The following is a 17,079-nucleotide window of genomic DNA, read 5'->3' on the forward strand; positions in this document are numbered from 1 at the left end:
TAGCTCTTAGAAATTACAAAGAAAAAAGTACAAATAGGATCAGAGAGTCTCCGTCAAGTGTGACAACTCACGGGAAACATGACAGACTGAGCCAGAGGGCTAACATCATGTCAGAAACAGAACAAAAAACACATCCTTTCTTAAAGTTATAAGGATAAAAGCATAAACGCCTGTCAAGTTTGACAATTTGGAGAAAACATGACAAATGCAGTTCTGCATTCATGCCAAAGGGCTTGTTTGGCTGTTTGCCTCAAGTCTTTGTCCACTTTGACTGTGATTAAGAGTATCTAGATGTTAGTCTGTTTGCATAATTAAATGCTGTGAATTAATCGGTGTGCCCGTGTCCCACTTTGTCCCCTGGGACTTTCAGACTATGTCATATAGGCTTTCATTTATTGGAAATTTTGTAGGTGAAGTTTTGCCCGCAACCTTGTGTGCAATTTAAAAGATATAAAAGAAAAAGTATTTATTTATTTATTTATTCTGCCCACACATTATCTTTTTGCCACAAGCCAAATTGCATATTTTCAAATTCAGGAGCATGACAATGTGCAATGAGTTACAGCATATTGTTCCTTTGTCTGCAATTTTTGCCATAGGCCAAAGAGACAGCAGTCATAGAATTTCAAAAATGCCCTATGGGGCTTTTACAGTCAGCAGGGTAAGGTGCATGATGCAACATAATGCAATGTGGAGGGAAGTGATTAAATTCTGATTAATTCAGATTTGTGTTAATCAAAGCAACTGTTCCCTCCTCAAGATTGCTTTAAGGAGACCATTAAAGAATAAAGCCTGCATTTAATGTGTTGCCAGGATAATTTTCCTGCCCGCCTCGTGATATGTTCATTAGAGCATTGAACAATACAGTATGTGGTATCTTGATTCCAAAATACAGACTTATATACCAGTATAATGTTTAGATCACTACTGTACACTACCTAAACGACACTTCCACAGTATTAGTTTATGTGAAGGTGTATGTGTCTCTGTGAGTGCATATCTACATCAAGGTGGCATGGGACTCATTATAGGGGGTGGCCGCCTTGCTGTATGTGGTGTTTTTTTTAAGAGGGGAGGAGGAGCTCAGAAGAGTTGGGCCCTGTCTATCATCCATCGCACCTGTCACCACAGCAACCCCCCTAAGGGAGGGCAAGGGAGTGTATGGACGAGCAGAAACCCGTGAGGTGTGAACTTCAACAGGAGGGAAACCACGACAGAAGGGTGAGGAGGGGATGAGGAGGATGACAGGTGACATGCGAGTGTGGGTGAGAAAAAAGTATGGATGGAGGGTGGACAATGAAGAAAGAGAGAGACGGCGGGAGGGGTGACAGGTGATTGTTGCAGTGGGAGTGACAGGAAGTAGAATGCAGACCGAAAAAACAATGAGGGAGTGCATTGATATTCCACATAAGATTGTTTCTTCACACTTGAAGGGTTGTCTCTGACTCCAAACTCTCCCTTTCACCTTGACTCTCTTCATCATTCCCTGCATTTTGTGGCTGCCACTGGTGAACGCAAGAGCTGTACAACAATGGCCCACTCACTATACTATGGTCTAAATATTATATATTAAAAAAAAAATGCTTTTAAACATTTCAATGTGTGAGGTGTGCGGAAAAGTATTACATTTTTTTTCCTCAGTCAATTGTAAATGTCAGACTGCTTCCCATGGTTGAACAGTACATATTTTCAGGCTGTCACTTACAATGTCATGGTTTTCCATAAAGTGTAAAGAGTAGCTTCAATTCCTCTGAGTGTCATGGCAACCAAGATATGAGAAAACATAGGCAATGCATGCAAAGCATATCAATACCAATACTTAATATGCATCAAAGCATGTGTACACACCTAAGACAAATAGTTTGATATGCAGCAACAAAAAGAGGAGGTGTAACTTAGAATGAGCAAATAAAGAGTGGCAGTGCAGGAAAGTCCAGAAATGGACTAGACAGCAACTAAGTGCTAAAAAGTAATTTTAGAAGACGCAGAGTAGTTTTTTTGTTTTTTTTTTTTTTCAATTAAAGCTTAGAAAACAAATTGATAAGCACAGGACAGGAAATGTAAAACATTATCCGTGTCATCAATGGCTGGCTATCATCTTTGGCCCGACAGTATTGGCATGTTGGCAGTTTCCAGAGTCCAGAATGGTGACCGTGCCAAAACATTGTCTCTGCTCTCAAAGCACAATGTGAATTCTGCTCTTGCACATATGGGGAGGCTCTATAATTGGAGTGACATTAACAATACACTTATGCATTATGAAGGAGCACTCAGGTGTACACGTTGACTTTTATGTGGTCGGAGACCTCAATTAATCACAGGGGAAATTGCCAGTTTCTGAAACTTGTTGGCGTGTAATTTCTGCTGAAAAGGTGGCATAATCACATCCTTGAGTGCTGGAGCATTTTTTTTTCCAGAAAAAAGCCTGGGTGGGCAAGAGGGAGGACAAAGAAAGAACTGATTCCAGACAGAAATTACTAGTAAATTAGCCAAAGGGAAGGAAGAAGACAGAGTTATTGACAGTTTCTCAAATAAGAAATTACAAAGAAGGGATTACTAAATGAACACGATAATTTCCCATCTAAATGTGGAGCATGTGCCCGCATGTGACTGGGTGGGTGGAGACTATGCTGGCGCATGGTGCCCAGCCATGTGTGCTCCTATGTGGGCTTCCTGACTCCCGGCCTGGCTGCAGATGGCATAGTGTCTCAGTGGTCTGCTCAGCAGGCACACTGACACAAACCATTGGCCACATGGATATGCAGGCACACTCACACATACATACATGGCCATGCAAACGCACATGTCTGGGACATGTGCATGCATTTCTATTATGTAAGGAATTCAATTTTGTACTAAGAGATATCCTATAAAATTGTGTGCACTAGCGTCACTTTTGCCTACAGTGAACTATTTTCAAGAACTGTGTCATGTCGGGTCAGACAGCACACACTGGCAGGTGTCGCTGCCGCAGGGGTGCTTGCTAGCTCTGAGGGAAGGACAACTGGCACAAGCACCTGACTGGGAGCTAACACATGAGGTCCTGCCATGGTAAATAAGATATCAGTAGAACCACAGAAAACCTTGTCAGGTCATGTGGAGGCATGTGTAAATGTATTGTATGTGTGTGTGGTCTGGAGGATGGGCATTATCAACTAGTGAATAAAAGAATATACAACTAAGGTTGTCTGCTTTTCATTTCAAAACCAAGGTCAGTATGTGAATGGTATTCAGTGTTAAGAGTTAAAATACCTTACTGCCTTCTATGTTTCAGTTGGGCCTGTCACATTTTCACACTCGGTCCATCTCTCCCAGTGTCGGTTGCAATTACCAAGACAATTTTTATTGGCAATTTTTCCAAATACTCATCAAAATAAATTTTATTATCAGTGGCATATCTCTGAGCTGGCTGTCAACCATTTGCGATCTAAATTCTTCCTTCAAAGCCACTGAAATTAGATGCGATTAAAATATTTACTTTGTGGACCAAAATATTTCAAGATTGAAGCCCTGTTATGACAGACAGCTTTCCACTGTCCCTCCTACATACCTCTGCAATACGGAAGGGGAAAATCCCAGGCAGCAGTGCCAGCTGATGTGGCAAGGCAGGACAGGGTGGTGTGACCCTCCAGCACATAGCCTGGGCTGCAGCTGTAGCGGATTTTGTCTCCGATATTGAAAGTGGACCCCTGCTGGTGGCCATTGAGTAGCTGTCCAGGATTACCACAAGTGTAGCTGGGCAGAGCTGGAGAGAGAGGAAGAAATGGACAGTTAATGAGGCAGTTTATGGTAAAGTCTGTGGCAATGTGTCATAGTAGTGTTGCAAACGGTACAGAAGAGTCTGACAACAGCATCTACAGTCATCTGCTCATGACAACATTTGAGACCCAAGGAATGACTTCTTTCAAAAAATACACAGATAGAAGCTTATCTTCCTTGATAAAGATATTTTGGTGTAGTAGCATAGCTGCTGATAAAGTGCCACAATCCATACCATAGTCAATAAGACTTAACACAATAAACAGTGATAAGTGCTTCAGATTACCTATCAGATTAGTCACGCAGTCACTCGTGGATGCCATGTTGACCACCGCTGCTTGTGCAATCACGGACATGAATGCAAATAAGTGAGATCGCTATTGACAGAACCTTGTCTAATTGTGTGTTATTATGTAAATCACGTTCAAAGGAAGTTCAGCCAAAATCTTGTGCCTGAATCCTCTTGTTTAATTAATTATATTCCAGGAAAAGACATGCAATAGCAGCAACATACATTTGAGAAGCTAAGCCTATGGGCTACAATTATACTGTATGTATAGTGGGAGATGATTTTGTCCTTGTTCCATTTCAGATACACGCACGCACGCACGCACGCACGCACGCACGCACGCACGCACGCACGCACGCACGCACGCACGCACGCACGCACGCACGCACGCACGCACACACGCACACACACACACACACACACACACACACTCTGTCATCCAGCTCACAGTCCCCATCACACACTCCCACACAGCGAGGGACCTGGCCAGAGCATGTGCTGGACTTTGGATGAAACTCAGTGCCTCCACAGGGGCTGGTCTGAACTCCGGTGAGGACAGAATGGCTCCTACACAGCAACACAGCTCACTGGCACCTCGCCATCACGTTCAATGCACACTCGCATTACTACCCTATCGGATGTCTCAGATGCATAGGAAAATATTTCAAAGGTAGTCAACTTATTTCCTTGATCTTACCAAGAAATGAAATCCCTAATTCCTTTGCCTAAACAATGATAAATAACAGGGGAATACCGGCCTGTTTAGATGCATGACACTGTCTTTTTCTAGAGAAAAATATAACGCAATGATCTTTTGTTACTGCAGCATCACACGAACACTGCTTTATTGCAGGGTTCATTTAAAGCCTAAAAAACATGTTTATCTGTTTTCATCTTTTCTCCTTCCTCGCCCAAGCTAAAACTTCCTTACAGCAAGGTCTAACAAGGACAGATCAATCATTTTATCCAACAGTATGTTCCACAGAGCTTGAGCTGTGGAATTAAATGGCTGGTAAATAAATATGCTGCAAACAGTTCATGTCCGGTCTACCCATGAGACAACAATCATGACCTTTATGTGCTTGGTCCGAAATGCGTGTGCATTTGTATGCTCGTAAATGTAAGCACAGCTGTGAGAGAAAGTGTCGTTACCTCAGCTGGATATGAATTGACTCCTTGTGCTAAAATCTGCAGTCTATATCCATAGATGGGGTGGTGAAAAGTTTACAGTTGACAGATTGCCAAAGTAAAGGCAATGTACTGCATTGTCAACAATACGCAATGTATGTCCTCATATTTGGAGAAAGGTATTGTTGAGTGACACGTCAGTCAGAATAAAATTTCTATTATCTAGTATTAATACACTTTGCAGCAGACAAGCAAATAAAGGTATTACCATGTATGTCTGTGTGTAGAGCAATTTTAGGAATGTAAGGGACTAGACCTGTAAATTGTTTTCCCAGCTACAGCCTACATTTATTCATATCTACATTTAAATTAAGTTTTGATTAAAATGCATCAGAAATATGCTAATTGGCTACCCTGGTTCGTTGCTCGTATGTTTTACTTAGATTTCCAGTCTATTAATATATGAGCACAATGCAGGTTCAATCCAGACATTCTGTATCAGGACTGCTGGCCAAAAGCAAAACATATCAGTCAAATCGTTGTTGTCATCCACAGCATTTCTCTATTTTTTGAAAGAGGCTCTTAAAGGGTAAAATCAGAGTGACTCATTTAGGGCAGAAGACTGCAGCTGCATGTTGCACTTCTAGCTACATCCCAATCAGTGATTTCACAGCAGGTGTTTTCCATCATCTGTTGAAAACCTGCTCACACACCAAGGATGCTCTAAATGACTCAGTGTTGATCTACTTTTTAAAGTACCTGGTTTGTACTTGGGTACTCTCCCTCTGGCCTAATCTGGTCCTATAATGACAGAATGACTTGTCACTTTCAGGCTCCACTGTGCCATAGCCTTTATTTTGACCAGCCAAGGCCACCTTATTACAGCTTCCCTTCCATCACTACCAGATTTGCATATGCACAAGGACTCTGTCTGATTAGCATATTGGCTGCTGGGACTGAGGCTTCGGTGTTGCAGGATGGCCACAGGGGGCCCTGTTACCAAGCAGGTAACTGCTCCATCCCTGTGGTTCTGACCATGTAAGGCTCGATCAACATCGTTCTTGTGTCATAAAAGTTTGAGTCTCAGAAGTACACTGAGGAGGGAGGAGAGTCTGCTTGGATGAAATGGAAGGATAGCGGGGTCGAGTGAGGTATAGGCAGAGAGAATTTTGTCACAGCAGACATTCTGACTTGTCAAAGACAAGTGTAACTAACAACATTAAGACTGGCTGCATTCCATTTTGATGTGCCAGTGCCAGAGCCTTGATATTGTACATGCTGGCTTTGTGGCATGGATTACTGGCACGCCGAAATGGAATGAAGCCATCATTAATTTTATTAGTTACACCTGTGCTTTTCCTGCTAGGAGACGTCATAATGTCTGTGAGAATAGTCTATCTTTGGATCGGGAAGAAAATGGAAGGCGATGAAGACAAATGTGTGAGAAAGTGAAGGTTTAACCACCAACTGAGAATGATAGAGTGTGTATATGTGTAGTTGTGCGAAATAGTGACAGAAAAGAGATGAACAGGATGACTGACTTCATTGCATTAAAACTGATTGAGGGCACAGCACTGTCAGAGTGAAGATGTTCAAGTATGGCCATGCGACACTGTATATGTGTGTGAGTGTAAATGTGTATGTGCGTGCATGTATGTAATATTCTCATCACACTCTCCATTTCAGGTTATTAGTTTGGGCAATAAATTAAGTCTAATAGTGCCATTACTCGTGAAATCCCCAGAACGGGCTATGCCTGGAGCACAGAAGTGGCAAATACATTTTTAACCTGGCTGCAAATTGTCAATGTTCTCTTTATTCCCATGATGTGAATGTAACGGCTATTAATAAACATTAAGATTAAAAAACATTGACAGTATTTGGCATGCACAAAAGCAGCCACTGTGCATAGTACATCTAAAAATGAAATTGTTTTTCTCACAGATTTGCTTCAACATGATTATTTTCCCTGTAGAATTTTGCAGCAAGAAAAATACAATTCATGGTAAGGTGATGTCTCATTTTACATGTAAAAAAGCTAAAGAACCTTGCTGAGTATTTATACCATATAGCCAAATTCAGGAAAGCAAGACAGTGGCATAAAAAAAAACCAACTCGTCTTTTAAAGTCATTCATCACAGTCTATTCTATTTATTCCTGTAGGCTAAATCCTAAACATAGAGAAGGAAACTGGGAGATGCAGCGAGACAAACAACAAAAACAAAAAACCACAACACAGCTTGAGAAAAATAATGAGGTAAACATTTTAAATATGTGGAGATTACTTCACATAAATCTCCATTAACTTCCTTCCCAACACCTGCATTCATACATCAGAATTACTTCCCATAACTTCTTGAAGCTTTACAGTCTTCATGAGGTAACTAAGCAGGACTTAGTGGCTTCTGATTCAAACATGAAAGGTGGGTTTCTTTTAGGGAGTCTGGCTTCTGTCATCACGTGGACTATTGCTTCCCAACCCCCCACGACCAACCCAACAACAGCTGCCCTTAGGTGTTCTTCATGGCAGGTCCATAAGTCACTGGGATGGGAGACTGTGACATCGTCCGTCCCTGGGGCCCGGATGCTTTAAGCACTTCCACTGCTGAAACGGCAAACGATGCTCCTCGTCCATCAATGCAGCTCCCTCTACAACACGCGTTGGCTAGTAGTGGAAGTATACGACTACACTAAAGTGCCAACAAGCCATGCGCACACACACACACACACACATGCAATGAGAGCAAGGTGTCCTGCCATCCGTCACACCATCCGTCCCTTACATCATCTGCTTACAGTATTTTATTCCTTCCTTTTTTTCCTCATCCCCTCTCATTCCTGGTGTCTAGGACAAAGGACAGTGAAGAAGGAGACGCTATGAAACTCGTCTCCTGTGAGGTGACCATTGACCCCAATAAGACTGATGCTCTCTCTTTCTGGGTGTCTTTGGGCCTGGTCCTCAATTTGTCATCGTCTCTTCCTTCATAAAAAAACAGTCACATAGCATTGCACATCATGGAACATGTTTGTCATAAAATAATTCTTAAAATATAACTTGGTGATGGGGCTCACATGGGAAAATTCCTGAACCCTAATCACATGATATAATGTTGTTTTTAAAATCTGTAATGTAAATTTATTCAAATCAAAAACTGAAATTCTTAATTTCCAAAAGTATTTACGCTCTTTCAGTAGTTTGGAGAAGCATCTTTGGCAACAGTAACTTTGCATCTTCTTGGCTACTGAGTGCATATTCATTGGCTATGTAAGATTAAATCAACAATGCAATGTGTGCAAAGGAAAAAGGGTTAGAATACTTTCTGAATCTACTTTAGATGCTGCATATCATCAATGGTAAGATAGGGAAAGGATAGAAAATATGCTTCTTTGCTTTGCTTTATTGTGTCTCTTGAGTTATGAAGACTAGCTTTGGGAGTGACCAAGACAATAGAGTAAATCTGGAGTGACACATTGAGGTTAAGAAAAGGGCAGGAAAAGTGAAAATGAGAGAGAGAAAGTCCAAGAGAGACAGGGACAAATATGTAGAGGCAACAGTTGCAGAGACAAGCCTGTCTCAGTACAGTCGATGCAACATCACTCCATCTGCCATGTATCAAATGGTGGAAAGAGGGTTAGAAGCATGACTGACAGTGTAACACAGCAGGAAAAGCAGTTACACACAAACATGCCTTGAGAAGCACCATGGAGGTACAGAATAAAATGCACTAAGCACGGAATTTGCTTTTTCCTGACTATATTTGTCTCACAGAAATACATTTCCTCACATTACGAGTTAGTTTCTTTTCTCCAATCAGTATTTTTTCTCGCATCAAAGTTTCATCTTTGTTTACAAAAACAAAGCAATAAAAGGAGAATGTATGGAAGTGTGTGCGGTAGTGATTTAGACTGACTCATATTTTTGAAGTGCGAGAGCAAGTGAGCGAGAGAGAGCCCGTAAAGGAAAAAGAGAGAGAGAGGGAGACAAAGATCCAGATAGACAGATGGTAAGGAATAAACAGTTGCAGGGATGTTGCACTGTCATCAATAGGAAGAAGTTACACTCTGCAGTACCTGGCTATAAATTAGTTTCCAGCAAAATAAAGCAGGACAACAAAAGACAGGATGTCCACATAGGGACTCACATTTTTGTGTGTTGCAGGTTTATAAGTCCAACTCCCGCTCTAGAGGTATTCATGTGCCCTCTTTTACATTCACCTGTCTAACAATAATATCTTTACTTGTATAGCATTTATCAAAGCAAAGTTGTAGTATAATTGACAACACAAAGCATAATGTGAAAACGGCATTGAAGAGAAGAAAACTACAAAACAAGTCAAATTAACATCTCACCGCACTCTTCTTATCAAATTTTTCCCTTTCCCTTCCTTGTGCATCTTTCCTTCCTCTACATCTTCTTGCTATGCATTTGGAAGTGACATTGCAAGATCGATCCCAACACACAGGTGCATTAGCTCAATAAGCGGTTTCTGCTTTGTCAAGCAGCAATTCAATCAATGCCTCCTGTTCCCTACACATGGGCTGGACAAAAGCTGGCAACTCCCATCACTTCTGGTTAGAGAAGCTGAGGAATGCAAAAATTAACTCTCCTCTTTCCATCCAAGAGCTCAGTGCTATCTGTCGGGATTCCAAGGGCTAGGTGGCTGGATTTTAAGCCATACTTTCTTTAAATTTCTGACTACTCCTTTGGTTAAATTCTACTTAAATGTAACATTTCTATATACCTAGAGTACACAATTAAAATGAATTTTATGTTAAGCCAAATAAAATACTACCTTATGACTATTTACTTAGTGCTCAGTTGTAAGGTAGATGTTTGTTTTGTGCTCATGCCACAGTGTGGTTGAAAGAGAAAAGTTGTGCGTGCGCACATGCAGATAAGGTTTCTGCGCTTCTTTGTTGTTACAGTTTGTATGTTTTTATTTAATTAAGTGACATAAAAGCTCACTTTATTCAGAAAGTGTGTAGGTAAACAATTCAGGTAACTGCTTTCAGATAGAGGAAGAAAGTAAAGTGAAATATTTCAAGCTTATTCATGCTTTAATGTTGATGATTATGGATTTTAGCTCATGAAATTCTATGATCTATTAAGATCAGTATTGAAGATTTTCAATACAGAAAGGCCTGACTTTAAAAAGGAATGGTACTGTTGTAGCTGTTTTGCTGAAGATCTCTGTGTTGGTGTCTTTTGATGCACTGACACCAGCCTCAGTCTACTCCTAATGAAGCTCTGTAAAGTTCTTGAATCGACTTTTCTTGATAATCATTAATTGTAGTTGCGTGCACTGAACTAGAATGAGAGATACACAGCATTTATACTGTTTGAATAGTAATTTACTCAAACTTAAAAATAAGTATTGTATTATTTTGAGAGAGTGGATTTCTGCTTTTTATGAGCTGTATGCCGAAATCATCCAAATCAAAACAAAAAAGGCTTAAAATATTTCGCCTTACATGCAACGAGTCCAATATATATAAAATGTTCACTGTTCTAAATAACTAATGGAAAATATTTAACTTTTACACAATGTTGTAATCTTACAAGAGGCACTAGTATATATATATATTGTGAAAAATACACAAACTTTTTAAAAGGAATAATCATTCTAAAGTGATTTTCCAGTGGGTCTGCATTGAAAAAATATTTCAACCATCTGTTTTTAATTTGAATGGCATTCAGATTTCGCTTTGGACTCACACGAAGCTTTGTGGCATCCATTTAAATGGACAAAAAAATTTGTTATGTTTCCTTGTGTAGTGGAAACACTTGCAAGACACTGTCAACAGAGTACCTGTTTTTAAACATCATCTGTTCTATAGTCGAAAGGTTTCTATAAAACGCTTTGTTCCTCTTTCAAACCAAATCCTTCCCTGTCAAAGTTTCTCTGCGGTTTCTGTTTATTTTACTGTGTACATGTGGAGTGACATGGAAATAAAATAAAGTTTTCTAGTTTTCTTTTTGTACTAAGCACTAAAAAAAATTGCATTAAGCCTTTGAGTTAATTTACCTCTTTGTACATTGTACTTCCTGCAAAGTGTAAGTTATCTACACATTGCAGTGTTGATGCTGACACTATATTTTGTGCGGTCCTAGTCTGCATGGCATGATTTTTGACAGACACATGAATTCACAAATCATTATTTAAGTACTATGCTGTCTTCTCAGCAGGGCTACATTCTTGTTATTTCTAAACCTAGATTTTGAGGCTGTGGAAACAATCGCTTGGCCCAGCCAGACTGGGATAGGCGGTAAAAACCCTTACCAAAGTTGGTGAGTGTAACTACATTTAAATATGACTGTATGTGTCTTAACTGCACCTGTGCGTGCACGTAATAGTTGATGTTTCGCTGTGTGTTCCTGCCTAAATGGTTTGGGGTTAGTGGTTTCACAGTGAGACTGAAGAATCGAACCTCTGTGCAGACACAATCAAATACACACGCGCACACACACACACACACACAGAACACATACATATACTGACAGAAATGAACTCCAGATATCCTCATTTCCCACGCACACAACAGCAGGTGCAGTAAAAAGGCCAGTTGCTGTGTGGGAGGCGCTGAGGTGTGAAGGAGAACTCATACAGAATTGATGGCTGCCGACAACGTCTGCAAAACGGAATAATGTGCCATTCAGTAGCCATTCACTATATATGAGACTAAACTAAGAGGGATCAGGGAGCATGAGAGACTTCAAGGAAAGCCAGAAGACAGATGAGAGACGGGGCTGGGGGAGCTGGGAGGAGAGATCAGTACATCTGTGTACAGCCTTGACTCTGTCTGGATTGAAGCATCTAAATCCCCCTGGATTTTAAGGCTTATCTCTCCACTGACACTAGTCTTTCAAACAAAAACATCACAGAAATCCTGTGGTCCCAACTGCAAGCTCAAGAGCACAGCTACATGTAAATGTATTTACACAAAATCAAGAAGATCAGATGTGAAGACGAACTGCACTAGTTTACATAATAGCTGTAAATTTATTAGTGGCTCCTGTGATGGCTAGTGATATTGTACTACTGCAGTGTATCGCACATGAAAAAGGTAGACTGATTCAGTTAATGCTGCAGGGCTGGGTGATATTAGCTGATATCACTTTTTACAAATAATTGCCACATATACCTTGCTAACAATTAATTTTAACAATATTTTTGAATACTCTTGTGCAAACAATCAATAAAAAGAATAGAACTGCATTTAGACCACAAGTATTTTCATTATTTTTACTGCAAAATCTAGTCATCCATTGTCTTGAATGTATTTAACAGTATATCTGAGATTTTTATGTTGTGTACAACAATTCAGACCTATGTCAAGCATTTGCAAAAATTGAAATAAACCTAAAAAAATTGTCTCACATCTTACTGCTGCAAGAAATCCAAAAAATAATACTACAGGTCATTGCATTAACTAATAAAGGTGCTTACTGAATTAAATAATGTCCGCGTATGGACGGGCATTAGGAAACACAAGTAGCGAACCGCTGTGTCTGAAAAGTCTCCAGGATAAGTAGGTAATTTTCTGCTACCTTTTTCATGGACATGCACTCAGCCTATTCTGTGACATGGTTCGATTTAAAGAGCCCCTCCGGTAAAAATCAAGTTGTTATTTTACCTTATTAACGTGTCCATATGGTGTTTTTAAATGCTAGAAGATACATCACGGGTAAAGAAAGCAATCAACACCATGGTTGAACATATCTGCCTTTAAGCTACTGTACAGCGATGACAGCCACGATGTCCTATGTTACTAACCTGAGGTATCAAACCTGTGATCTCGCAGGGTGGGGCTTTCTATGTTGTTATTCTTCTTCGGAATCGGTTTCCAGTTTAATCACGTGAGGCTGATTTACTCCAATATTACAATATGTCATTATGTAGTTTTACACTGGTTGAGCAACAGACTGTATAATTAAGATGGACGTACTGGCCATGATGTCACCTACTGCATTTGTTTGTAGACTTCTATCATAAAAGCTTCAACTTTAGTATTTGTGCACCACCATCTTTTGAAACCTGATGTAATGAGCAAGAGGTGTATCTGACTAAGAACTCAAAGACTCTCTGCGATAATGTAGCGACTTGTCAATCACAAAGTAGCCTTGCCTTAAAATATACCTGACTTTGCTTTCTATTTCACTTCAAATGGGACCACAATTTACACAATAAACGTCATCCTGTATTCAAAAATCTGAAAGCTAGCAAATGAAATGATAAATTCTAGAGGGAGCAATAGTTTGGGATATTGCCGAGTCATTTTAAGGTATGAAGGGAATGTTTTCATTAAAAAATCAATGACTGAAGAGGGACTTGATGACACAAACAGATTATTCACATTTCACTGGATCTACCTTTTTCTTGTAGTATTAGAAAATAGCTTCATTCTGTTCTGTATTATTTTTAATGAAGCCAAAGTGTACCCACATGAGATATTAGCTGTTTAAGCTCATCATTATTTGAATCATAGCTGGCTCTGTTTCTGTTACATTAAGATGACTTTCACTCTCATGGTTGAGTTACACTGGTTAAAACTGCTAGCTGCTAAGCTAGGGGGCAACACGCCAAACTATGTGTAGGTGTGAACATGTGAACGTGAACAACGACTGAAAGCACGTGCTAACTGAGAAACTGGCTGTTTTTGTTAGTAAGGCAAGTGTCTATTTAATGCTGAGGCTTTAAGCAAGTCAAACAATTTAAAAAAATAGCTAATTAAAGTCATTTACAATTTACACAATTTGAAAACAAAACATGGTAATTAAAATGCGGTAAGGGAATGAATAAACACCTCCATTTATAGTATAAAAGTGATGTGTCGCTACAGCTACACCACTGACACTACATCAATTGATCAAGAATTACATGTAAAGTTTATATATTTTAGATTTAGGGATAAAATGTGTAAAAGTGCATCCATACTTGATTTTGAAGAATGTGCTACCCATTAATAAATATGAACATTTACACTTCAGGGTGACTCTAAGGTTAGGGTCAACAACATTAATAAATGGGCAAAATGAGTATGCACACCAAATGGCATTTCAAACCAACATGCTTGTGTCAGTGTGTCCTGTTCTATGGCAAAGTTTGATGTATAGACAGTCTGATCAAAATCACTATCCTTAGATCCTGCAGGTGTGTCAAAAATTAGGAGTCTGACACCCCTCCAATCTTGTTTTGTTGCATTTATTCTTGCTTTACCATTCCTTTAGCCAATCCTCTTTCCCCGACTCTGCAGGTTGCCTTGGAAACAGTAAAGGCCCACCAGAGAGGACACTGTAAGGGGAAGTGTTGATGCGTGAATGTGCAGGTTTGTGGGGAACATAGGGAAAACAAATGAATCCCTTTTCTTAGAATGCAGTGCAGCAAATGGAAATCCTCCAGCTTGTGCAATTCTCATGACTGTACAGTCATTACTATCTAGGCTGTCCTTTATATTGTCCTTTCATACATCACACTGCAAAGATATGGAGGTATAATCTTTGTCTCATATAGATACATGTACAAATATGAGATAAATAAACTTCCTGTCTTTGTTATAAATGGTGAAAGAATAAAAAATTCACAACACTTTACACTCGAGTGAGGGAAAATTATATCTCTGATCCAAAACCACAGGTCTAGACATCAAGCATTGACACTGATACACCTTCTGAGGTAGATATTAATATCTGATAATTTCCTGTTCTCATCATATTGTATGCACATTGATGTGCAAAATAATTCAGACACAAAATGAAATGTTATAACTAGGCGAAAGGCAACAACATTTACCATTTTTGCTATTTTATAGGTATTAAGTTTGACAAGTAACACTCTCACTCAAAAAAAAAAATGCTGAATATTGATAATCATAGAGACTAGGTGAAGACTATTGACATAGTGAAACAGTAAAATGGCATAATAAACAGAGGTTTGTGTGGCCCAAAATGCAGCTTTAAGTGCAGATTGACTGAAAAGTCTCCTAGAATTAAGTGTTGAAAAACAGCCACCTCTAAATTTGTGGTAAATTTGTATTGACTCAGTGCTCAATGTAGTTTCAAAATTCTACACTTGAAGGAAACACAGGTGACTGCTCTGTCTGAGGAGAGCAACAAAACCAATGAGGTCTGACATTAGTTTTACTGCTTGGAATTTTATACTCAAAGCATTACTGATTGTAACAGTATTGATTATAGCACAATACAGACAAAAACAAAGCATGCATACATGGGGGTAAACCGTGTGGCTGAATCTAAAACTGAGATTTCTGTTTTTGATTTTCTTAATGTGACAAATTCTAAAAATTTAAGGCTGCGGCTGAATCTTCTCATTCAAATTGGATTCTGCGGAATAATGAGACAGGCTGCATGTGTTTTTTCCTGTCAAAATCAAGCTGTGGTAGTCCCAATCCTTAGTGCTAAATTCTAAGTTCTCATTTAGCTTAAAATAGATGGTAAAGAAGGGTGTGTTTTAGGGTGTGGCTACCATGTGATTCACAAGTTGCTGCTATATGGGCACTTGTAGTGTCCTCCGGTTCTACGTCAGATCCAACCCTTGCTCATCACATCTGGTTTCAACAAACCATACTGACGTCACACTGGCTATTGTTTATATACAGTCTATGGCCAGTGACAAAACTACCTCTCCACCTCAGGTTTTAGCTTCTGTTATATCTTATGCATATAATTTCAAAGTTACTGACTACAACTTGGTGAAATATTGACGTTTCTCCCATCCCAATAAAGGTATTCATGCACAATAGGTCATCTGAAGTATTGTAGTTTCACAGAGCAAAGCACCGAGCAAAAGTGCTGTTGTTGTTGGCTAAACTTCACCTCACAGAACTGTCTTTATTCTGTACATACCACTCCACAACTTAAATGATCTCGCCATCCTTATTTCTTATAGAAGTGCTTGATCTGTGGCAGTCCATTAGAATGTATTTTTAATAGAGTAAGAGCTTTGGTTGCTCCTGTTACCACACAACAAAATAAAAAGTAGCTTTAATAAAATTAACAAAAATTTACAAGTTGCTAAAAAGCCCTGAGAAACAATTTGTCAATATTAACATGGTTTCTTAGAAGATTCATAATTTGAATAGATAGTTATACCTACAACCTAAGTGGTTTGACTGATTTCATTTGAATAATCTGTTGCATGTCATAAACAGCCTCTGAGGACAACCCTGCAATCTTCATCAAGTAAACCACATTTACATGTTTTGCAATATTAGAATAAACTACATTTGGCCAATTATTGAACTGTAGTTATGTGGGAGGAGTCATGTAATTATAAAATCCATGAAATTGCTGGGTTCTAGTACATGACTAGTGCTCTACTGCATTATAGATTGCTTTGTGTCTGACTCACCTTTATCGCCTCTATTTGACTATTTATCTTCTGCTACCCCTAATATTTGTGTGTATCACTTTATTTTAGGTTATACGTGACGATAGGTGTTTTATGAAAGCATCAAAGCAACCTACACATTCTATGATGATTCTTGTTTTACTCTACCCTCTCCAAACTCAAAAGAATCTGGGCAACTTGATGTAACAAATGTCTGGTACCGCTGCTTCCCCATTTCCTTTAAATCCCTCTCAGTGTTCCCGAAATTAGTCCCTTCGTTTGATTCCAGACCTAGTATAGAGGTATAGTTCCCTGTGGAAGTGCCATTCTACAGTCAATCTTTGTTTCATCCTTTTTTTCCTTTCCAAAAAATAGATAGTTTTGACAGTAACCAATAAATATGGTCTGAAAGGAAGGATTATGATCAAATACAATATTCAGTACTACCAACAGCAGCTGAAAATTGACAAAGCTGAAAATCCATATACTTGCTATTCTGGGAATATGTACAGTAAGTTTACATTGTGAGCTGAGACATAAGTCCAATTAGGAGCT

The 17,079-nt window shown here is 39.3% G+C and overlaps 1 protein-coding gene across 1 annotated transcript in view; it reads right to left on the minus strand.

Moving 5' to 3' along the window:
* csmd2 (CUB and Sushi multiple domains 2) overlaps positions 1-17,079 on the minus strand; it is a 245,624-nt gene that overhangs the window by 170,601 nt on the left and 57,944 nt on the right. Inside the window, exon 4 of the mRNA XM_023275803.3 lies at positions 3,551-3,745. Within this exon, the coding sequence (XP_023131571.2) occupies positions 3,551-3,745 (195 nt within the window). The remainder of the gene's footprint in view (positions 1-3,550; positions 3,746-17,079) is intronic.

Source organism: Amphiprion ocellaris, chromosome 15 (genome assembly GCF_022539595.1).
Source record: "Amphiprion ocellaris isolate individual 3 ecotype Okinawa chromosome 15, ASM2253959v1, whole genome shotgun sequence".
In the NCBI taxonomy this organism is placed as follows: domain Eukaryota; kingdom Metazoa; phylum Chordata; class Actinopteri; family Pomacentridae; genus Amphiprion; species Amphiprion ocellaris.